Source organism: Poecilia mexicana, unplaced genomic scaffold (genome assembly GCF_051168715.1).
Source record: "Poecilia mexicana isolate PSO_F unplaced genomic scaffold, ASM5116871v1 scaffold_20, whole genome shotgun sequence".
Taxonomy (NCBI): domain Eukaryota; kingdom Metazoa; phylum Chordata; class Actinopteri; order Cyprinodontiformes; family Poeciliidae; genus Poecilia; species Poecilia mexicana.
In genome coordinates, this window is record NW_028263389.1 from 15,107,827 (window position 1) to 15,132,611 (window position 24,785).

At 38.4% G+C, this 24,785-nt stretch overlaps 1 protein-coding gene across 1 annotated transcript in view; it reads left to right on the plus strand.

The window, feature by feature from the left end:
• The window catches only part of plxdc2b (plexin domain containing 2b), an 83,473-nt gene that overhangs the window by 52,113 nt on the left and 6,575 nt on the right, over positions 1 to 24,785 (plus strand). The window contains exons 5-12 of the mRNA XM_014982910.2: positions 3,081 to 3,203; positions 7,448 to 7,566; positions 9,283 to 9,382; positions 13,392 to 13,487; positions 13,593 to 13,674; positions 19,108 to 19,168; positions 19,566 to 19,719; positions 23,831 to 23,869. Coding sequence (XP_014838396.2) covers positions 3,081 to 3,203; positions 7,448 to 7,566; positions 9,283 to 9,382; positions 13,392 to 13,487; positions 13,593 to 13,674; positions 19,108 to 19,168; positions 19,566 to 19,719; positions 23,831 to 23,869 — 774 coding nt within the window. The remainder of the gene's footprint in view (positions 1 to 3,080; positions 3,204 to 7,447; positions 7,567 to 9,282; positions 9,383 to 13,391; positions 13,488 to 13,592; positions 13,675 to 19,107; positions 19,169 to 19,565; positions 19,720 to 23,830; positions 23,870 to 24,785) is intronic.

Sequence of the window (24,785 nt, forward strand, 5' to 3'; positions counted from 1 at the left end):
AAAGATGTTACAATTTATGTATGTTTTTGCCAGGAACTCTACATCGAGTGCAATTGGCAGCTAAAGAACTAAAGAACACTTTTAAAAAAAAAGGAATAAATAGCCTCACACCAGCTGTGCTCTTTTTAAAGACAACAGTTTTGTTCTCTTTAATCTGCAACATGTTCAAGGATATTCAGCTAACTATCTGATGACAAAGTTAACTTTGCAATTGGAGCTTTTTATGCAGTCGGTGCATAAAAAGCTTTAATGTCCTCACACACTGTTCAGGTCATCTAAAATTACTGACCATCTGCTGCTTTCCAGTTTCTCTCTGGCTGATTTTATAACTTATCCCAACATTTTGTTGGCTTCATGTCCTGTGATCTGAGGGTGGGATAAGAGTGGTGACTAGTCGGCTATGGATGGTTTCTTCACAGTCAGCAATAAAAAAAATAAAATAAAAATAGAAGGAGACGCTCTAATTAGATGAAGCCTCACAGCTATGTCATATTAAAGCCAGAAGACTAAATACAAAGCGGGTGGGCATGCTGCTCCTTTCCCGGACCTTCCTAAGCCTCGAAACGGCTGCGATAAACACAAATCGTATTGGAAATGAAACACAGAACAGATCTGCTCCTGAGGACAAAGAGCTTGTCTAAACATGTTGTACAATAAAGTAAAGCTTTCAGTCTGATGGTTCCGATCATTCCCGCTCATGTTTTTCTTGGACATGTGCAGTCCAGCTCATTTTTGTAGGTTTTTTGTAACTCATAAACACACTCAGGAAAAAAAAAAAAAAAAAAAACCCTCGTCTGAGTCAGGCTTCTCTCCATTACTCTTCTCTCTCGCCTCTATCTTTTGCTCCCCCTGGTCTCTCTCCTCCTCTGTCCAGTCTCCTTCTGGTGATAGTGACAACTATAATGAATGAACAGACTATTTATTGAGCGCCCTGCAGCCCTCACCTCTTTAGTGTATTGAGAGGGTGTCTGATTTTCTTTAGACTGTGTATTAAGCTGGGTTGTGTTTTGTTGGTGGAAAGCAGACGCAGCAGCACAAATAAATCCCTTTCACACCGGGCTTTGTGCCTCCATCCAGACGGGTCTGTGTTTATGCTTCGTCGAGGGACATTCTAACCTCTTTTGAAATTAAATACAGCATAAAAAAAAAAAATAAATAAATCAGCACGACTGAGTAGAACATTGACTAAAAACAAGATAAAATGAACGTTACAGTAAGTGCCATTTTATAGCACAATCAGATATCAATGTTGCCTTCAGTAGTTATAAAAATTAATTAATAAGTACATTAAAAGAAATGCCTTGCAATTGAGCCTCCGTCTCTTTAAGAACCTCCTGCTCTTTCCAACACTCCTCTTTCCACATATACACGTAACCATTGTTAATTGCTGTCTGACATCAAATGAATCTAAACTTTTACAGTTTTTCAGACAGGATGACCAAAAATATTTATTTTTGTGAAACGCTGGAGTAATTCCAAAGGATTTTTCACAGATGGGGAAATATTGTGACATTTTAGTCAGACCCCCTTACACCACTTCTGCATCTTCTTACTGTCTCTCACCAAGCTTCCTCCTCATTCATTGTCCATTGGAGACTAATGCATATCAAGGAACAGTAGGTGTAAGATAAAAACTAATTGTAACCATAGCAACTCCTGTAGAGCTCTGTGGGACTCTGCATTCACTCTTTTTCCAGGTGATATCCGTACACAACTAAATCAAGTCAAATTTTTCTTCTCTGCTCCCATTCTTCATATCGAGGTAATTCTGTGCAGGGAGATGTATTTGGGAAAGACTGTTTCCTCCCACAGCAGGCTGCGTATAGTTTTCAGAGTGATGGATGTGTTTATATAGCCCATCCGCAATATGTGAGGAGATGCCTTGTCACATGAAATGAGAGTTTATGGGTCTGGATCTGGTTGTATATTTGCAAGAAATAAAAATTAAAAAAAGTAGGGTTTTGTCCCCTCCACCCCCCACTCCTCAAGTCTGCATCTTATTTCATATGTAATTAAGTAACTTTATGCATTACAGGATTTCTTGAGCCATGCGGTTATAACACTGCATTTTACTGGAAATATTAACTTCACAGATTTGATCAAAGGTTCAGGCATGATTTAAAGGAATATTTAAAAATATATCTATTTAAAGTGAGGAAAACAGCATATTTTATCTTCAGCTAAATGCAGTACAGAGCAATGCAATATGCTCCCTCTCCCGCCTGTTGCTGCTGGTTTGCTGGTCTTTAAAACTAGAATTTGGAAGCTGGAAGAAACAGTTTTATTAGGTAGCTGACCTCTGGCAGGCTACCTGAGCAGATAGCCTGACTAAATAGCCAGATTTCAGCTTGTAACACAAATACAAAAATCTGAAAGCTGATATTGAATTACAAATGATAATTGATAAATATAAAAAATGTCTCTTTTGTAACCTAGATACATAAACAAATTAAATGATCTGAAAGTGTTGTTCATTGCTCAGAATTATCTTACATAAAACATCTGATACACTCAGAAAGACTGTTTAAGTCAGCTAGTATTTCATACAGATTTTTTCATACAAAAGAATAAAAGCTTTTCCTAAAAACGAAATTGTAGGATAATAGCTGACTGCCCCCAATTTTCCAGTCTGCAGAGAAGTGAGGACAGTGCTGGATCCTGTTGTTCTCAGTGCAAATTCTTTCCCCAATGTAATATTTAGTGGCTGTGTTTATGCTTTTTAATGGGCTCCATTAATAACCATGTTTAGAGACTTTTAAATATAGAACCTGAGTTTGTTTTGTCTTTCCATAAAGAGTAAAAAAGTAACAAAAGCCCATTTTTGAAGTCGTGCTGTCCTCATTATCCTACACTAGATAATTAATGACAAGGGAGAGGAGGGAGAGCACACTAGGAACACTTAGTCTCAGAGCCCTGCACATTTTGCACAGATGTATAGAGAAAAGCCTTGTACTAAATAAGAATCACTGTATATAGATAAGAAAAACAACAAAAACGTATACCTGTTGAGCTATTTCCAACAAAAAGTCATTTGTATGAAGTATATATATATTTTTTTGTCTTTTTGGTTGCATGTACAGGTTTTATTTATACCGGAGATGTCGTCCATCGGATGCTCACAGCGACACAGTACATCGCTCCTCTGATGGCCAACTTTGACCCAAGTGTCTCCAGAAACTCTACTGTTATCTATTTTGACAATGGTAAGTGTTTTTATTTTTTTTTTTAATCTTGGTTTTATAATGATCCCAATGAGTTTTCTTGTTGTCTCCCTAATTTTGATGCATCTCAAACTCTCAGTCAAAACTTGAGTCACGTCTTGCCTCATTGCTGATGATCTTACCTTATGAGTAATGTATGTATATTTGGAATTCAGTGTTGTGGAGTGTTATACTTTTCTGTAACATCATCAAGGGTAGAGTAGGGTCATTTTTTGACCAGCTGGCTAAATATTATATTAGCATGCAAATCTTCATTACACTTCGACCATATTAGCCAGCAAATATTGCACTCTGAGCAATCATTTGTGATATGAATATTACACCACTGATATTGCGATGATGATATATTTACTGCATATAGTGCAGCTGAGCAGCTGCAACAACAGTGAAAAGTGATTCTACAAAGCATCACCATCATGTATGATGTTGTATTGGTTTCTTGCATAAAATCCTAGTAAAATACTTTGAGGTTGTAAAATATAACAAAGTTAATTGGTTATTAAAGCTTTTTGCAAGCCAAGGTAAACTCTGGGTCTTGTCCATCACTCCCCTCATCACTGTCTCACGCTCTGCAACAGACTGACAGACCGACTTTGTGACCTTCTGCAGACAAGCTCATCAGACTTTAGCCACGATGGCAGCCAATCGATCCGGAGCCCGGCTCGCTCTCCATCAGTCAGCGTTCTGCCGATACCAAACAAGAGCTGCACGCTCCGCTGTGCTGTGGATGGGCCTTCATTAAATATGTAAAAACAAGCTTGATGAAGCGTCCACAGCAGGGATGAGCTGTTTGTTCACAAACAAGGCTGTGTGTGAAAATTCACAGTGAAGGCGTAAAGCTCGGCTGTCCTATCATCTTTTGTTGATTAGAATTTCTAAAAAAAAGAAGAAATATAACAGGCGAGGACAAGACTGTCATATGCTCTGCTGGAAAATTAATAGAAAGACATCTCCAAGGCTGTTTGGCAAGACTTTAAAGTTCTTTTTCTGGCTGCCAATTATTTTCCCATTCCCACGTGGGATTTTATGACCATATCTTAAAGAATTTTACAATGTGAAGACTCATCAGATGGAGAATTATGGAAGTTGTTTTGAATGTTGCACATTTAAAACAATGACAAAACACACGCAACCCCAGCCAATGTTGTGAGAATTGTTGCCTTTCTATGAGTCGGACATTTTGATGTGACAAAGTAGGAGAATAACAATTTGTAACTATGAAACTGCCGTTCTACATAATTGCCGTAATTCTTGCCATTTCTTTGGGGTTCGTTTTCTGCTATTATGCACAGTGACTCACTGCCAAGGCCCGGTTACACGTCTTACATGGATGGCAGATCAGCTTTTGCATTTCTAAAATATGTTTCAAACGGCTGAGTCAAAATATGGTGATTGAGGATGGCTGATTTTATGTGCGTGGTAAAGTCTTTATGTATTGATTTGGCTGCATGTTTTGGATCATTTTCCATAAAAAACAAAAAAAGAGTTTTCCCCTTCTGATTTTAATTATCATTATAGGGAATTGGTGACACCAAGATTGCTCTGTGTTTTATTATCTCAATTTTTTTTTATCCCATTACCATTCTCTCTCATGGCAGAATGAACTTGGTCTTATCTCCAGTTCTATATTGTAGTTGGTACTTTGTAGATCTTTAGTTGAGCAGATTTATCTTGTTACATTTTGGATACTAGACCAGTGCACAGTTACAAGTCACTTGAATTGCATGGTCTCTTCTTTTTCCCCTTTCAAGGAGTGTCTAGGATGAATTGGCACAGAATGAATGGAGTGCTAAATTAAACTTGGAGTCATTAAAATCTGTTTTGTAAAGAAGAAGAGTGGCCAAAAAGTTGCTCCACAACAACTTTAGACACCAGGGGGAAAAAGCTATTCATGGGGTATAACTTGTTTTTCAAAAGCCAGTGTTTTTCCATTTTTGGCTTCCTTTCTGAAAACAACAAAAAAAGCAAATCCTGTTGTGTTTTTACATTTGCGATTGAATTTAAATTGTTCTTATGCATTTCAACTCAGAATAATTTTATATTCTGATGTATGATAATCTGAAGCAGAGCGTGTACTTTCTTATTTTACCATGATTGCATTTTCTGTTTCCCTTGTCTTATTAATTATGTTTTACCACGCGAGAGACGATATTTAATCCTTCTTCCATGTGAAGCATGTGTTCAGACTGAGTGTCCACCATACACACAGCACGCGATTTATTTTAGGAGCTGCTGTGCTACTAGTCCCCCGACTCTCCTAGCTGTCGGCAAAGAAGCTGACTCTCATATTTACTTTGAATGGGAAGTGTTCTGGCTGTGTAAAGGAAAAATTGATTGGCTGCTGTGTAAACAAACTTTTATTACTCTGGCAACTGGCCAAATGGCTTTCACATCAATAGGTCCTCCAAAGTCCACAGTAAATCAAAGTGGTGTTAAAAGTAATGCAAGGCCCACTTTCTGGAGGGCAGAGATGAAGGCCATGTTAGGGAATTATTCCTTGATTTACTCACTCTTGCAGGCTAAATTTAGTTGAACCTCTGGGGTTTTATTTTAAAACCAATCTGCACTGCAACAGTAAAGGAAACAACTGTCAATAGATTTATTTGTCTTCTGATTCTTTTGTATGTACTTTTATCATTTTGTGCTTAAAACGTGTAGAAACAACTTGATGTTGGAGCAAAATATCCACATTTTCCTTTAGTGGATCAAATTGTTTTTAGACCATTAAACTATTTGATTCTACTTTATGAAACGCATGACTTTCCTTCTAAAACATGACATGCACTTAAACCAAGAAAACTGCATTAATGCGAACAGATCTGCATGGATGAAACTCTGTACAAATGCATCCAGGCACATTTTGTTTCCACATCTCATTCAATGTGTAATTGAGAACACACGAGGGAGTACCAAAGTCCTCTGTTAAAGTGCATCAACTTCAAAAATATGCAAATAGGTGTAAATGTGCCCTGCATGTCTGATTCCCATCTCGAAGTGATGGGGAAAAAACCCCAAAATCTGCACACGTGCAGGTAAAAACGATAGTTGGAAACACTCCTAAATGCTATTGACCTACGTAAAAACACAAACTAGACATATAGACATTCTACGCGTATCTTATTAATGAACATTTTTACACCACAGACTTGCACATACTTGGTGTAAATGACTGTAAAAGTATCAGGGGGAAACGATCAGGCTGAATCATTTCAGGCTTATGTTCTTCTTCCGTCACCAAATTTACTGCTGTTGGGTAAAATCCCTGAAATTTTACTCAAGATAGAGTAGCAATACTTCATAAAAATTACTGCTGAAGTACATTTTCCTGAAAACTTAGAGAAGTAAATATAACTGAGTAACTGTAATCAGTGGTGGCCATAGAGAGTTTTACCTTGAGCAGTTCATGCTACCATGAACAAATTTGAAAGGAGGATTATTTTTTGCTTTTTTTTTAAATTTAAAACCAATTTTAAACACTTGCATCCAAACCTCAAGATGAATTTTCACCTCATCGAAAGCAGACTGTAGATTCAAATGCCTTTGTATGCAAGCTTTGGAGTTGCCATGGAGCTCCAACCATGTCTGGAATATAAACTCTTAACTGGAAAAGGATGTATGCCTGATTTATGTGTATACACACCTTTTGCACACAAAGCTCCAAAACGTAACAATTCCCTGTAAGATGAGCACTCTCGCTGGAAGAAAAAAAAGTACAACATCTCTTATCCAATTTCTGTTCCACACTTACAACTGCTGTCAAACAGAGCAGATGGAAACTTATATTCTTTGCCATACCAACAAGAAAAGTGAATGTCCGCTCCTTGTTCACTTTGTCATTCAGCACGGTCTTGCACAGCATGGAAAACGCAGTGGCTCCCTGTGGTTAAAAACTGCCCGAACTGTATAATCCATCACAATAACGGTCGCTCTTTGGTTTGGTTTTGTTGAAAGCTGAGGTTTTATTGCGGTTTTATCCTCCTCCAGCACAGTGTTTTCATATCAGCACTCACTCTGACTCAGTGTCAATCTCTGTAGTTCCTGCCGACAAATGATGCTTTAAAGAAACGGATATCTTCGGATTTAATGTCTTTCTGTTATTTTCCATGTTCTACGTCTTTCTTCACATCAGAAGGGGCCACAACTCGGTGTTATTGTGGTTTGCTTTAATCTGAATTTATCCGGTATGTGGGAATACGTATATTTTAAATGCATTCATTTCTCTGTAGGCACTGCTCTGGTGGTGCAGTGGGACCACGTCCACCTGCAGGACAACTATAACTTGGGCAGCTTCACCTTCCAGGCCACACTGCACAACACAGGAAGGATTGTCTTTGCATATAAAGAGGTGAGCTCTTATTTATGGCAACCATTTTTTTCCCTTTTCTGTCTGATTTTCTGTTTTCACAAGTCATTTTGTCCATATAAACTTTAGCTCCCCGAATCCAGAGTTGGAGAGTAAACCTGGAAAAACTGCATTCCATTTTTTATGCAAAATATGTGTCAAAAGAAAGTACAAAACGGTTTCAGTGCTCTAATATGAGATTCGAATCTGATTTCTCTAAATAAATTTACTTAAATTACTTGTTTATTGAGACTTTTTTTGTTTACTTATAGAGGATTTTTATGACATAATGGGTCTCTGGGCTTTATTACCGAATCTTCCATCTTTATAGTTTTGCGTGTGATGTTCAAAATGCTGCATGCCCTTCTAGCTGAAGCCGTTCTGTAGTTCTAGAAGTCTTATTGAACAATATGTCAGGCAGACCTTATTTCCAACACACCCATTCAGTGTGAAAGTGACACATTTTAATTATCACCTCAACTTTAGTACAAATTAAACTGTGACTCATTTCACACTTAAATCTCACAACTCTAGCAGTCTTTCCCCCTGCTGTTTCGAACTTTTAACACTTTTAAAAATATCTTTGTCCCCTTCTTTACACTTTTTATTTTGGTCAAATAATGTACTCAGTAATGAAGTATTCACAAACAAAACCTGAAAGGATGGTTTTCAAATGATGAGATTTTCAAAGGAAAAAGTTAAACCAACATTGTCAAATGTGAAAAAAAGACCCTATTGTTAAATCATTAATTGATTGTTGAATGGTGGACTCAACAAACTCCTATATAATTTCTAAGGATTTGGGATTGCAGTGAGACTCTTTATCCACAAATGGAAAAAAAAAAACCAAGAAGCTGTGTTGAAATTTCCCAAGACCAAATTTACCCAAAGAGTGCAATGAAATAATTCATAATTCATCCAAGAAGTCACAAAATAACTCAGAGCAACATATAAATCATGATTTTCCACTCAAGATCAATCTTCAATAAAGCCGAAATCACTGCTAACAAAAAAATATTATGTTGGTCAAACTTAGGATCTTTCTGTGAAATGACGAGATAACAGTGGAAGTTTTTAAAGTTAGGAATCTGGCATAAAACTAACAGCAATTATTGAAAAAAAAAGCAAGCCTATTTTATCTGTTTTGTGTCAAAAACACAACTGTGTTTCAGGAAAACAAAGGAACAGAGAAAACACATTTAAAACATAGAATACATCACTGGCTGCAATTGGTTAAATCAATAAATTCTGTTTTCTGGCTGAAAATCCTGCAGGAAAATGTCCCACCATCAGTTTGTGTCACACCTTCATAAGAGGGTTATGCTGTAGAACAATGATCCAAAACGTATCAGCAAGTCCCACTTTAAATAGCTGAAGGTATAAAATGGAAAATAAATGTTTGGAGTGTCCCTTTTAAAGTCTGGACATACAATCTGATTAAGATGCTGTGAGTTGACCCTTAAAGGTCATGTTCAAAATGATCCAATTAAAACAATTCTGCGAAGAAGAGCGGGCGCACATTCCTCCACTGTGATGTATATTTTTTCTTTGACCCAGAGTCATCCATTTGCTTATTGGGGTTACAGATTACTGTACGCATTCCTCCTGTAGACTGTCACTGTGAAACGTGAGGCTATTTAGACCTGTCAGTGTTTAACATCTTGCTCCAGGGAGATCTGTGTCTTGCTGGTGATGGATATTCACTTATTTCCTTTGCAGCTCCCCATCGAGATATCACAGATCAGTTCTGTCAATCACCCGGTGAAGGTGGGCCTGTCTGACGCCTTTGTGGTGGTCCACAAGATCCAGCAAATACCCAGTGAGTAACTAACAGATGGTTGCGGTTTAAATAAGGGACATACACGGTTTGAAAAGTTGGAATAGTTATTCACTTTAAAGCCAGAATGCAGGAGTGCAATTTAAAAGAAAGGGTAGCACCCAATCTGGCATTAGAGGATGGTAGTTTTTCTGCCTTTTAGTATAATTAAAATAGCGCTTTACCTAGCCGTGCATCATTTTTGGATTACAACCAGCTGGCAAACAAAGGTTAGCAAACATAATACGCTAAACAGGAATTTGGGAGAATTGTCTGTATGCTCTGTCATGTGATAGAGTCGACTGGCAGGTGATGTTTCAAGTTTATTTAAACTTAAAAGCATAGAGACCATGCTGATTCAGTAGGTTGGTTCTAAACATGTGAAAAACTAACCTGATTTTTAAGCATTTAACCAGAAGGAATGGTCCAAAGTCATCTCAAATTGTGTTCAGTACTTAAAAGGATCAAAGTTTCCCAGTTTACAACTGAACTTTGTTTTTCTTAAATTGTTCAGCCAAATTAGTTTTTTCTTTCCAGAGATGTGTCTGGTTCGAAGGAAACCAGACGCAGCTCATTCCACTTTGACTTATTGCAATCAATAATGGTTTAAAGAAGATTGGAGATACTTCAGATTTTGCCATCAAACCCTTCCTCACTCTCAGATATAGAATCTGGTGCAATAATAAGTTGTGAAATATAATGTATTTGGCAGGTTAAACTCCTTTTTTATTGCCCATGTGAAATCCTAGCTAAACTTGTTTCAAAGAAATATCTTGGTGTGTTAAACTTCCTTCATATTGCTTCACTGATGCAGGTTTTGATCAAGTCCAAACAAATTCTTAAATTGATACTAAGTGACATCAGCAATCATGACAAACTGTAAGTCTTACATTATCTTGAAAAGCACACATAACTGAGGTATTAGGTTCTATTTTTAATGGATGGGGAAAGAAGAGGGTATAAAAATGTGAGCATTTATAGATGAATGTTGTCTCTTCAGGAAGAGGAGAAAACACCATTGGAAAGCAGAATGCCATAGCAACTAATCACTTAGCATCACTACGCTTCATCTGTCACCTGGGCAAGTTCCCGCTTTTACTGTAGTCGCTGTAGAAGGAGGGGAAAATGGATCCTGGAAAGACAGATGACAAGAAAAGCCCTCCATATAAACCCTTCTGGCTCTGCTAGTGCCAATGAAACTTTAATTCTCTGATTTATTTTGTCTCCTGGCTGCCGTTTCTGCAAAACTACATGGAAATGTAAAAGTTAGGTCATATATCTGCCCAAGCACATTCCAAGTCCAATTTAAACCTTATCATGCAGAGGAAGGAATATATTTTGACAGATTTTTTACACCCTTGTCATGCCCGATTTTATCTCCGCTCTTTTAACTGCATTAAGCTGTAGTACTCAAAAGGAAACTATGACCGCTACGGGCTACAACAGAAAGTCTCTCTGCAGCCAATTACTGCATACCGACTAGGGTAACGAGAGGATTTTATTTAGCTTTAATAAAGGATTTCATTTTACCTCCGGGCAGAAGATTGGGCAGAGAGAGATTTATGGGTGTCCCACAGTCAGGTTGTATAATTAACAGGTCACAAGCACACATGACGACCCAGCTTTAATGCACGTCTCAGAAGATTAATTAAACTTTACTCACTGTGTGATATTTTCTTTTTTAAAATGAAGCCAAAACTCTGCTCCACACTTTTCATACTTTCTTGCCTCCCAGCGCCTATTTTCAGAGGATGATGCAAAGACTGGAGCTGGGAATTATGCAGAGTCTTGAGCTGTTTTTAATTAGCACTTGGTAAAGATTTAAACAAGTGCAAATTATATTTACTGCATTTGGTGCTCTTTTGGAGGGAAGAACAGGCATAATCTCCAGAACCAGTCTCCACTGAGCCTGTGCAGTCCTTAAAATCAACTGGCAGCCTCGAGCTAGTAAACTAACCTTCCCCAGGCTCAGTCTTCGCCATTAGGCACCTGATAATCTCTTTGCTAGAAGCGAGAGGAAGCCAGGCACAGGGGGACTGGCGGGGTAAAATGACGGGTGGACTTATTTTCAGGCTGATCTGAGCTGCCCGGCGTTTCCTCTGATCAGTCGTCCCGTGCGTAATCCAAATGAACAGGTCTGCAGGGAGGCGACGTCCTATCACATGAGGAAAGCAACACAGGGTCGGTGCACTCAACAGGTCCCAGGTTAAAACACCAGCCGAGCTGGAGAAGTAAAACAAGTCTGCAAGGAGAATTAGTCCAAGCGGAAAGATGTGAACAGCTGGAGCAGCGACAACCACAGTTTAACCCTGAGGGACTCACAAGACTTGAATGTACCTTTGTTTTTTTTTTTTTGTTTTTTTTCTTTGGAGTGTGATTTCAAAGTGGATTTAGTGGAAAGCCATTTGCAAATATGCAGGTAGAATTTACTGTTTACATATTTATCATATGGTTCAGGTACAACTGAAATGTAAATGTAGTAAACTCTAAAAACAGCATTCTACACTAACACAGATAATAGTGAACTGAGAACAAGTGACAGTAGCTACTCGGGTTGTATTTAATTTACCTGTGGTTTTTCACTCCGTTATTTACAGAGGTTAAGAAACACAGCCGACATCCGCAAATACTTAAAACCTTTTAAAAACGCTTATATAACTGCCTGTTTTACTGCTTCAAACACCAAACATATCCTACTCTTCATTAACACACAAATTGGAAACCATCCCAGCACGACTGCGCAACCTGATGTCTCATTTTTCCTTATTTCTGCTCTTGGGGTGCCGAGGAGTATAAATAGCGCTCCTGGATTGGCTGCTTTGCAAAGCCAGCCAATGCTGTCAAATGACATTGTGCTTAGGGGGCTTTAACTTTCTAAGCTGCATTTTCTTCCAGAAGAAATATTTTCTGAAGTTTATTCAAGCTTGTTCAAAGTGATTTACATCATAAAAACACAAAAAAATAAACAATTGAAACATTACATTTTTCTAAGTGTCATTATACACTAACATGTTGGTTTGTCTTTCATTTATTATGGTACAAAAGAAACAATCAGGTTTGGACATTTGAGATCTGCTCTACCAAAATGTCCACAAAAAGGCAACTTTTCCGCATGTAATTTGGAGTTGCATTCCACAGAAAACTACATGAATAGTTCAATGCACACCAAACCAGATATAGATGGAGGGCCACTGTAACATCCAACCCAAATTGTCCTTGTGGAAGGAAGGAGAGAAGGTTGAAATGAACGAATAAACAAGCAAAATTTTATACGATAAATGGAGAATAAAGTCTGGAAATACCAGCCTTTTTCTCCGAATTGTATAAATTACCTAAATCGGTATTTTCTTAATCCAAAAAGAACCCTGATACCAATCCATTTCTGACTTTATAAAGTGGATGAAATGCCTGTAGAGTTACAACTAACTAGAGTTAGTTGTATCGAATTTCCCTCTGCATCTCAATAAATAATCTCCTTATGTCTTCCAGAAATGATAAATGCACGTCTAAGTAATATATTACACTAATGTGGCTTAATCTCTGGTGCCCAGAAAAATCCATGTGTTTATTTGCAGCTTGTATGGGATGTGCTTCACAACAGTACTCTGTTCCTCAGTTTCATCTGATGGTTTCGAGTTCGCCTGGCAAGCAAAAGCTAATGGGTTTTTCTAGACCAGCTAGGGTTCGGTGTGGGGTTATCTTTAATCATGTGCTCCATCTTACCCCATCAGATGTCTTGCTGTTACAACCGACTGGGTCAGACTGATGCTATCAGGTCCCAGAGAAAATTGCCCTGGTCCATTTGCTAAGTCATAGCCTGACACTTTGGGCACAAAGAAAGCAGAGAAGTGCTGTAGCAGCATCCAGTGTGACCCGATTCTCCCAGCAGCTCTATTTCCGCTTTAGGAGACCTTTTGTCCCCATTTTTTTTTTTTTTTTTTTTTTTGTCGGAGGGTTCAAGATTTACTTTTTGTCTTCAGAATCTCAGACTGTCTTTGTCTTCTGAAACTAGACGTAAGACGGAGGACGATTTATGAGTACCACCGCGTGGAGCTTACAAAGACGAGGATCACCAACTCTTCGGCTGTGGAAATCATACCTTTACCCAGTAAGAAGAATATTTACATTGTATTAGTAGTTAATTTCTCATCATCATCTGTTTATAGAAGGATTGCAAAAACAGTCTATATGTGTTGACTCTTCTCTTTTGCAGCCTGTCTCCAGTTCACCAGCTGTAGTACCTGCATCTCCTCTCAGATTAACTTCAACTGCAGCTGGTGTCATCGGCTCAACAGGTTTGACTTATTTTACTCCGTTACACTTTTCTCCATAGCATATCCACACTGTTATTTATACTCCCAACAATGTTTTTCCCCAACCCTGGTCTACAAGGTACACCGCCCTGCATGTTTTAGATGTTTTTCTGCTTTCACACATCTGAGTCAGACGGTTGCAGCTCAGTAAAAGGGCCAGGGTTGGGAAACACTGCACTGCACATCCAACCTTTAAAAACAAAACCGTGTAAAAAGTTTGACTTTTAAAATTCAAGTTTGTTCCTTAAAAAACCCAAGAGGCAATGCTGAATTCCATTTTTTTTTCATTGTGATTTTTAATAAGTCTGCAAGGAATAACTAGAGACAAGAAACAAACATAACTAGAAGCACTAAGAAGGACTAAAAGTAAGCAAAACAGAAAAACGGCCTATCTAATGAAAGAAAAGGGCTAAGGAACACAGAAATGAACAAAACCAAAAACTAACTTAAGATCCTGACAGCATTTAATAAAAACTTCATAATAACGATTTTATTTATAAACCATTTTCATGCAAAGCGTTGAACAGTTACAAAGAAATAAGACGAAAATAAAACAGCACAGAGTGCATGAGTTCAGTTGGAGGTTAGAATTAGGATAGGCCTGACATATTCTCTGAATATATGATGATGAAAAGAAGGAATGTAGGTTGATCATTTGTGCACAGGTTATAATTGTCGTGCAGGATTGCTCAGATCTACAAAGCAAAGTAGCTCCAAAGCAATGTATGAATGTCTTAGTACCAGTTTATTTGCTTTTTTTTTTTCAAGTTGTGCGCTGAAAATTGCATGAAGTAACATTGATTCCACATAAGAGGCATTTTAAACCCATATTTCCAGCAATGCAGTGGCATTTTTGACAGACGAGGTGATGCAATTCAGTGAAAAACATTACCCTGTCCTTTTCGGAAAACTTAGCAGCATGGCATTAGAAAAAAAAACAAAAAGCAATCACAAAAATTAAACCTCAGTCTGACTTTTTAGTATGTTGTGCTTCTACTTTTATGAAAGTATATTTTTAAAATCTAACTTTCTGACCTGTCAGTTGCAGACTTGGCACAGATTTCATTCATTCAGCTTTTTATTCCCCTCCAAAGAAAAGTAGCTGTATTTAGTCGGCAGCTCATTCTGACAGTCACTCGGCTCGCACCTGTTCAGCCAACCTCTGCTCCACTTTCTTTCTACCTTATCCCTCTTGTCTCTCCCGCACTTCAAACAAAAGTAAATATTTGAGCAGCCAAAGAGGTGTTGGCGTTCCTCTACAGAATTTCCTGACAGCTGAAATGTGAGCTGCAGTGTATTTGATTTGATTCAGTCGGATAGAAAAGTCTGAGTTAAAGACACACAAGAGCAAAGGGAATAAATTACGGCGAGATGACGCATGATCCGCTCTGATTTCAAAAGATGTTTGCTGTCCTTTTGCGGAGGTTGCTGTTTGGCCTGTGGAATGACCATCGTGTCTCTTTCACTGTTGATCTACTTTCCAATCTGTAAATATGAAACATGAATCTGCCACTCCCTTATGTTTTTTTGAGCAGCCAGTAAACGTGAGTGATGTGTTTGAGGGAAAGCGAGCCGTATTGGTGTCCCGCTCATTTTGATTTGTCATCGAGGCTCTGCGATTCGTTTCATACAACATTCTCACGACTTGGCACCTCAAATCCTGGCGCATTTGACAAAGACAAACTAATTTACAGCAACAAGAAAAGTGTTTATATATTCAGCAGTTTATGAATGCGGAGAGATACTGTAACGCCTTTAGCAGCAGTCTCATTAAGCTGCATTTTAATTAGCGTTCCGACTGTGTTAATACTTCACAGTTCAGCTCCCCTACCCTTTCCCTCAGCATCTTCGAGCCACTTCCTTTTAGAAAAGGCAAACATGCTTTTGGCACGCACTAATTAAAAAACATCGTGGCTTCGCTGGCTGCGAAGTTAATGAGAGACGCTGACGTTTGTGAAAGAACAGCCTCAATGAACTTCCGTCTACAGGGCCGGGACGGTGCAAGCGCAGCTTCTCTTTCATGCTAAGGTACAAGTGGAAGTTGGGTAATAAAGCATCTGAATGCTGATGCGTTTGGGGCAAGCTTAAAGATTTGTTGTTTCTATTAAGGAAAGAACAAAAGCGGTTGCACACCATAAACGTGACATACTTTACAGTCAACGCATAAGGAGCTGAGCTTGGAAAGACTTTTCCTTAAAATTAATTGTACAGAGTCGACCAAAAGAATAAGCAAACGAAGCTGCTGTTTCGGCTTTTGAGACCAGCAGGGGGCCGCTAGAGAGCTTGACCACTTCACAAGATGCTATAAAGTGACAAACCAAAACTGCCAAGCCAATGGCCTGCATGAAGGAATTGGTTCATTCAGGACATAATGAAACTTAATTCTCCAATTCATTCACATTTACCATGACTTGATTGGCTTGATAAATAAACAATTTGCTAACATTTTAACATCTCAAGATGTTAAAATCATGCAAATGCAAGACCAGCCTTTTATGGCACCATTTTTCAGAATGGTGATGTTTTAAGTCGGATATCTTTGTTCAAATTAAAAACTTTATTTCCTTGAACTCTCTCTAGTCTCTACTTTATCTTGCATTTTCTTTTCTGTTGCCGTGCTTACTGCATATTTTTTTGCAGAAGTCTCACACTGTTTTTCTGTCCACATCATAAAATTGACTTTATAGTTTGCAGAGCGTTCGTTTGGCTGCACGTTTCATTAAGCTGCTCGGTACAGAGTCCCCCCGATCCCCAGCTTCTGTAAATGTGCCAAAAAAAAAAAACACAACTCGGTGTGCACCCAACATCTGATGCAATGTGAACCTTCCAGACAGAACTGTGCAATTAGATTAAACGTGTTTAATGCAGACATCCTACAATCAGTCTGTGCTGCGTTGCTGCAGTTTGTGTCCCGAGCTAGAAGTACGGATGCGGTGCCTTTGTAGGTTTAGAAAAAAACAAAAAAGGCTTATAACAATTGTGATCCGTTGCACACAATTTAAATAACTGATGGTGGAAAACACAAAACCAGATGTTGAAAATTAGTTGTCCTACATCCAGATGTGCGCTACTGAAACAGAAGTCACATCTGTGCTCCTGCTGAGTGAGTGTGTGCCCCACTGAGTTAGAAAATATGCAAAAACTGAGGTTGGATTTGTTTTGGCCGGCAACACGGAGAGTGCTGTTTTCAGAAATATGAATCTTTTGTCCATGATTTGTTTAAATCTGCTGGAAGAGTGAGATGCTAGTGTCTGCTCATTTCATCTTAATTCTGATGAATTAATTTTGCTTGTTTCACAACAAGCTAACTCAGTGGCTGATGAGCTTTAATTCTAATTTGATCAAGTTAATTTCAAGCCTAGGAGTAAGACTAAGCAATGTGGCAAAGATGACGGATCACAATCCGAGCTACTCATACCATGCAATTCTAAAAAAAAGAGATACAAAGTTGTTTATTGGTAAAATTCATGTTCACATGGGACATAAAGGAAATATAATTGTTATATAAAGTTATGAGGAAACCTTGAGAATGATTGTTAATTTGTTGGCACCAACCATTAGTCGTTTATGTATCAAGAGAGGAAAAATGCAATTAAATGAGGAAAAAAAGAAAATATTCATATATAAGTTCTCATGGAGGAGCCATCAAATTTGTAAGTACAGTTAGGTACTGAGAATATGTGCGGATATGCCTGTTAAATTAAACGTTTCAAATAATAGCTGAAGTAAGTAGTTACAAAATAGGCAACATTTGTTGTCAACTATTGTTTTCTTATCAGAACATTTGGTCAGCTGCGTTAGCCTGAGCTAGACTGACTTGCATTGTGCCGATAAGAAAAATAATTACTGCTGCGACCTGAGTTTTATCTCTTAACCGATAGACTGTTCTGGGCACATTATAAGTCCTGCTACTGACTCATTACGTGAACGAGCAGTGGAAAATTAATTTGGCTCCGATGGCATGGCTTTGGCTTCACAAGAGAAAACCGTAAAGCAAATCAATTAAAAACACATCATCTGGCTCAAATTCGTTCAGAACACGAATATGACTCGGTTAAAATAATAACTTGGCAACATGGATGCCAGCTTTCTCTGAAACAAAAATGGCAAAAACAACACACAATCAGACCGTCCTGTTGAGACCGAATTGAAAAATCCATTTATATTCAAATGAACCTTCTCCTGCCCATCTCTGATTAAATGCGCCGCGGCTCAGTGCGCTAGACGACAACTAGCTGAGATGGATGCCACCGAGAAGAAACAAAGTTAGACCAAACCTCCCTGGTGATATTGAGCCAGACTGTGCTGCCTTCGCTGCACCCTGAGGGAGGGGAAAAGCAGCCAGGGGAAAGCGAGGGATTAAATGGAGGAATCTGCTTCAGCTGTTTGAGCAGACGGACTTGGGGGCATAGATAAATTACCATAACAATGCGTTCTTTAGAGAATCTTTTGGAGACTTTGCTAAATTTTTAGTGTTCTTACAGCACTGCTTCACTTTAAACCATTTTTTTGTTTCCTGGGATGTGGGTCTGTTTGTTGTTTCCTTGAGTGGATTTTTCTGTAAACTATGTGAGATTAAGCTTTCTGTTTAGTCTCACTTAATCTGAAGTCCTGCATATTGTTATTTACAGTTTTGGGCAAACCTTAACAGGTTTTAGGTTCTCTTGTTGGTAAACCATGTTTTTATCATGGGATTGTTTTCTGCACTGCATATTTTTTTTCTTTTAAAGGTTGAATTTTTCAAAAATTTTCAGTGTAAAATTTCAATAATTAAAAATAATCATTTGAGGATTCACACTTAGGTTTTTATTAAAAATATTGTTTTTTATTTGATAATTATATTAAAAAAACTTTCTCCACTAATAAGGAGAAAAGCTGTTTTTCACAATATTTCTTTTTTTTTTTTTACCTAGATAGAGGTGTCTAAGCAACTAAAAGGGGAAAAGTTAGTCATGTGCTTAACAGGCATGAAATTATCCTGCCCCAATTTTAGTAATTTAGGCTTATTACAAGGAAAATGTTGCTTGCTCACTCTTTTAAAAAGTGATAATTTGCAGCTTTTCTTCTCATGACTAAAGAGTAAATGGTATGTAATTATCTTTAACTATCAGTCAAACAAAACATCTAAGTAACCACAGTCGGCTTTACAGCTACTTAAGGGATCACTTTACTGCACCAACTTAATTCTGTTTATATATATTTATAATATTAGAGTAACTGTACAGTTTTAACGTTTTGTTGCCGTTTGTGTGAATGGCAAAGCAATTTCAGTAGCTTCACAATCCTGAAAATACCACTTCTTTTGACATTAGTGGTCATCTTCTTAGTGAAAACGAGACAATGTGTGGGTTATAAGTGAAAAACCTTTTTGTTTTTTGGTTGTTTTTTTTTACTTTTTCTTTATTCTTTCCTCAGATGCTCCAGCGGCTTTGACCGCCATCGACAGGACTGGGTGGATAACAGCTGCCCAGATGAGGTAAGGATTCAATAAAAAAGACTTGACCTCAGAGTTCAGACCGATCCGTTTTAGTAACAGTATCTGACCCAATACTGATGTCATTCTTGGATCAGATATCAGGCTGAGCTCATCGATCCAGACGGCACTGTGTTTCTAGACAACATGACCAAAAATAGGGCTGGGGATTATTGGCATTGTCAGTGTTTTAAAATTAAACATCTGGATTGAATTGGACCTAAAAAAAACACACACACACACCCAAAAAAAAAAAAAAAAACCTAAATTGAAGCATCTCTTCTCTACTATGTGAAATCATACACACAAATGTATTGATGGCTGTGGCTGAAGCTTTCTTTTGCACTTTATATCCTTTGAGAGTTTGTGCAAAACATAAAACAGAGGTTCTTTCCGTCAGACCAAAGACAAGATGTGCGACATAGACGACACGACGCAACTGCACACCTTCACCACCACTATCACTGCCAGAACGGCATCGAGAAGTAAAGGAAGCACAGCAGGCTGGGGCACACCTTTCACCTCTCATCCTCCCACCAGCGCTCCTACTGAAGGTAAAGTACCGGATAAACTAAAAATAAGTCGACAATGAAGTCTTCATAGGATTTCAGGACAACTAGTGAATGATGCTCTGTTCAGGCAGTCACGATAATTTAACTTTTTTTTTTTAAATTTGTGCCAATAAAAAGGATGCTATAATTCACAAGCATATTCAGATGAGGTATGTACCATCTGGTGATACCAGTAAATAAAATACTTAATAATAATTACTCAGACATATACATTCATTATTTTCTGCTCACTTTTAAGAGTAAATTCTGTAAAGTATTGTAATATTTAACCTACAGCCAAAGGGCTTCAAACAAATTAAGATTTTAGGGAATTAGCTAAAATATGTGTCCATTTTTGAACATTTGAAAAATATTCCAACAATTTTAAGAAATCAAACGTGGAAACATTTGTGAAAGGGAAAATAGAGAATTAATTTTACAAGCCTATGAACAAAAAAGGCAAAGCTTTGACTTTAAAACAACTGCAACGTAGTTGCAAAGGGGAACAAAAGTCAGAAAGTAGCTTCCTTTAATTTGTCCAGCAATTATATGTTGTTCATTACTGTCCTAAATAACTTCAAATATTTATCTGAATATTATCTTTGTGTTCTTCCCTAAAGTTTTGTGCAGGCAACAAACATCAAGAAGGTTGTGCTCCTTTGCTACTGTAATGAAATGTATCCAGCACGAATTATTGTACCTCAGCAGGAGACTAAACCAATGCATAATGTGGTAGTTATCTAGTGAAAATCCTCTGTAAAAAGCAGCTGACACAGTTCTTTTCCTGATAACAGGAAAACAGTCAAGGTCTCCTTTGAAGTGTGTTTACTTCCATTTCTCTGGCTTGCCGTTTGCAGCAGTTGTGCATTGGCTAAGGCTACTGTTTACACTTTGAACTCGTTTCCACTCGCATGATTATTTAGTAACTTATTTTAGTTAAAGATGGTTTATCAAAAATAACCCCAGATGTGGCTGGCTTGAACGTTGTGCCCACGCACTATGTGTTGCCATAGAAACCCTTTATAATCAAAACTAAAAGCACACATTACTTTATGTAAGGTTTTTTTTTTCTTTCCTTTTCTTCTTCTTGTGCTTTTCTATTGATGTTACTCCGGCTTGATGTCTGGGATCAACAATGAGTTAATGGACCTCGATTTCAAACATGTCCTCTTTCCAGTCTGATGAGCTACATTAGTGTGTAAAGGTTTGGAGCCGTCTTTAGAGGCATCCCTGATAAAGATTCATAACACAATTCATATTTTATCACCTTAGCACAGTCCTGGGAACGGATGACTACAGTTGCATAACAGTGAGCTGGTGGAGATTTCTTTTTACCTCCCTTAATATCCTGTCCACTGTACAGGATGACCAGATAAGCCTGGATCCTGACTCACCATGTTTGCCACATCTCTTGTATTAAAAATGTAGTCATTGTCGGACCTATTTTATTGTGGCTATTTAAACATAGCTATTTTATTGCAGCCATTTTCTGATTTATTTAAAACGAATGACATTTTGATGAAAGGTTGTAAAAAATAAAAATAAAAAAACATATACATTTTTTGTGTGTGGTTATTCTACTGGGATGCTTTGGGCCTCATTTACACAAAGCCGGTTTTTCAGTGAGACCGTTACGTTTATGTTGCGATCCATCTGTAAGTTTTACACGACTCCAGCGATCGGAGTCTCTGACACTGGCACATTTGGAAACCAGGACTCGGAGCGGGTGTTTTCAGGAAATACACCCTGCAGAGGCGTGAGATATCCCACAGTTGTGAAAGCGCAGAACATACGGCTGCAGGGTTTGTTCTATGCCAGCACAAACAGATAAAAAAGAACCAATGGCACATAGCTTTGATCTGTGTTGTGCTACTTAACCTGTTCAGTTTAACATGTTGAATATATGCGTGTTACATTCCAATTAATAAAATACAGCTTCATATTCAAGGTTTGACACCGTCGCTTATCGATGTTTAAAATTCTGACAATGAATTAATTCTATGCTTTCTCAGTTTCTATGTCGGCAACATCAGCTTCCACTTCCAACATGTCACCAGTGTGAACAAGATGTTTTCGCCAAATCTCTGATTCTGCGAGTTGATTTTCAAGAGACCTGCAGAAAAGCAGTTAACTTAGTTAAAAGCAGCTCAGTTAGTTCAGCTAAACACAACTAAAAGAGCACGAACAATGTCCTGCTGACAAGTCCTGCTTTAATTTCGTCCTATTAATGTCAATTTTCCTTTATTGTTCAGTTGTAGATGTTTTCAGGGTTCCCCGCGTTTAATCTTTGCAGTGGATTATTTTTAAAGGTGTTTACTTCCATCGCTTGCTGAGAAAGAGGTTGACCTTTTCTTCATTACAGGCCCATTGATCCTCCTCTGTGTCTGAGGTTTTTAAGGATAGGCCCTGATGGCTGGGCTGCTGTGTGAAAACAATCCAGCTGTGGGGATAAACACAATGAGGAGTCCGACAGTTTCAGATCAAAACAGGGTGTGGCGAGAGAACGAGCCGTGCGTCTGGGGATGCTAGGGGTTACGCTCTGGTATGTGCATTTGTTTTGGTTGACTATCTGACATGTACGGCGGACAATTTGTCCTTCAACAATCGCTTGTCTCTTCAGCTGCAGCGGGTCAGAGGTCAGATTAGTGAGCAGGTTGTGGATCACTCAAATGCAGGCAACTTGTGACTGGATGGGAGAGTTTGAAAAGAGAAAAAGAGGCAGAAAGAGGAAGAGAAGTACATGTGGGAGGAAGACTGTCGATTGCAGCACTTCATGTGTTTGCCTTGATGTAAGGAGTTTGTGCTAAAAGAGAAAAACTTTTTTATTTGTTTCTTTAATTAGGACATCTTAATAATGGGGATCCAGATGTCTGGACCCAGAAAAACAACATGTGTATGTGTTTTTATTGGTTTTTATGTTAAACCAACAAAAGTGGAGCATTACTGTAAAGTGGGGGAAAAAATGACTAAACAAAGTTTAGTCATTTAGTGAGCTCCCTATTGTGTAGCACATTTCATTTGGTGTGCAAAACTCATTTGTCACTACCAATTTGGAAATCAAAATAATATCTTTTCAGTCAACAGAGAGCTCCTGTGAACAGCAATTTCCAAGTCTTGCCACAGATTTTCATTTGGATTTAGGTCTGGACTTTGGCTAGGCCATGCTAACACATGAATATACTTTTATCCAATGTAATGTAGCTCAGGTTGTATGTTCAGGGTCATTGTCCTGCTGGAAGGTGAATTTATTCCACACTCTCAAATTTTTTACAGGCTTTATATCTTAATTTATACCCATACAATAAAAGTGTCGGACATAAGGTGGCGCCAAACATAGCGGATAAAGAAAATACAGTGGTGGGACATCTAACTTTGTGGACAATTTATCTTGTGGGAAACAAGGATACAAAAACTGCGCTGATACTCTTCTTCTCCTCCTCTTTGGAATAGACTACATAAAAGTCAGCACATTATCACCCCTTAGGAGGCAATAGTGAAAACTCTGAGTGGAAAGTGTGCTTGTTTGTGAGTTCAAAGCTGCTGGGCGGACACCCACAGAAACATCTGACGCATTAAACTTTCTTCCCAGATTGACCAGCATCCACTTTCCCATCAGCACCTACCTACCACCACTCTATGGTGTGTGATTATCTTCCACTAAATAATAATCGTTGCCTCTTACAGAACTCATTGAACACGAGGATATGGTTTCATTGTCTGTTTGAAACTAGAAGCAGTGGCTCTCTCTGAATGAAGTCATTGAGGCAAATAGACCTGGTGGAAAAAGTGCCAGATTAGCATAATGTGAATGGTATGGTGTGTAAGAGCCTGCTACCCTTGAAGTAGAAGTGGGTCATGCTACATTTCCATATTTCACACGTATAGTTAACCCCAGACTGATATTATGTGTTGAATTATTGATGCTTATTCATTATATTCAAGGCATTCATTTTTAATAAGCGTAGTAAATGAAGATGGTTCACTAATGAAAGAAGCTTTGTCTCATTTGGGGCCTTCGAGGGGGGTCCTAATAGAGCTAAAGCCTCAAAAACAAACTACAAAGAGAAATTCTGATTACTTTGTCTGACTCCTGTGGTTCTTTGTCTCCTCACAGATGACACCAAGATTGCGCTGCATCTCAGAGACAACCAAGGTGAGTCTTCAAAAGCAGAACATTGTAATGACTCTGAGAATTGGTGCTGCTTGAAAACACATTCTCGTTTCCTGTTTGAGAGAAATTGCGAGTCCGCGGCTTTCTATCACGCTTCTGGCTGCTAAAATGCCACATGCCTCCAAATCAGCAGAGCACAGGCACTGCAAGGATGTTTTTGCATTTATTTTCTTTGCATTTAACTTTTTTATCACCCTGTATGAGGTTGTAATGCTATTCAAGGTGACGGGGGTCTGTGAAGAAGATGCAGCTTAAGCATAGGAAGTCATCTTGAGGTGATTTTAGGTGCAGCAACAACACAGCTAGACTAAATCACCTTTTTTTCTCAGGAGCGGAGCAAAACTAGATTGTAGATAGTTCTGCTTTCATTGTAGGTTTCTTTAAATCCCTTGTGAGGTGAGGGAGCAGGATTAGCCCCTCCGTACAGCTGATTTGTCTGGGTTTCTGCTGAGGTCATCTGTCCGATGCGTTTTACTGCTCTGTTAGAGCTCTGCTTCCTTAGACACCTTAATCAAGACCAAGATAATAGAGGACCGGCCTCCACCTGCAACAGAATGCTCCCACTCCACAACATTAGTTAAGCACTGCTGGGATTTTCTGTCACTGATGCTCTTTAATGACAAATGGTGTGTGAAAACCGCCGCACCAACCGGTCTCTTGCTATATTTTCTCCATCCTCCTACATCGCTGAGCATTTCTATCCCAGTTTTGTGGCTCCAGCATGAACTGATTTCTGATCATCTCTGAATCCCAGTCGCACAGCCTCCGCCGCCGTGGCAGACCAGAAACCCGTCACATCATTTTGGCTTCCTACTGAAACTGAAACGACATAATATCAATCTCTCTTTTTTTTTTTTTTTTTTTAAAGCTCTCTGTAGCTTCAAAACTGAATGTAATC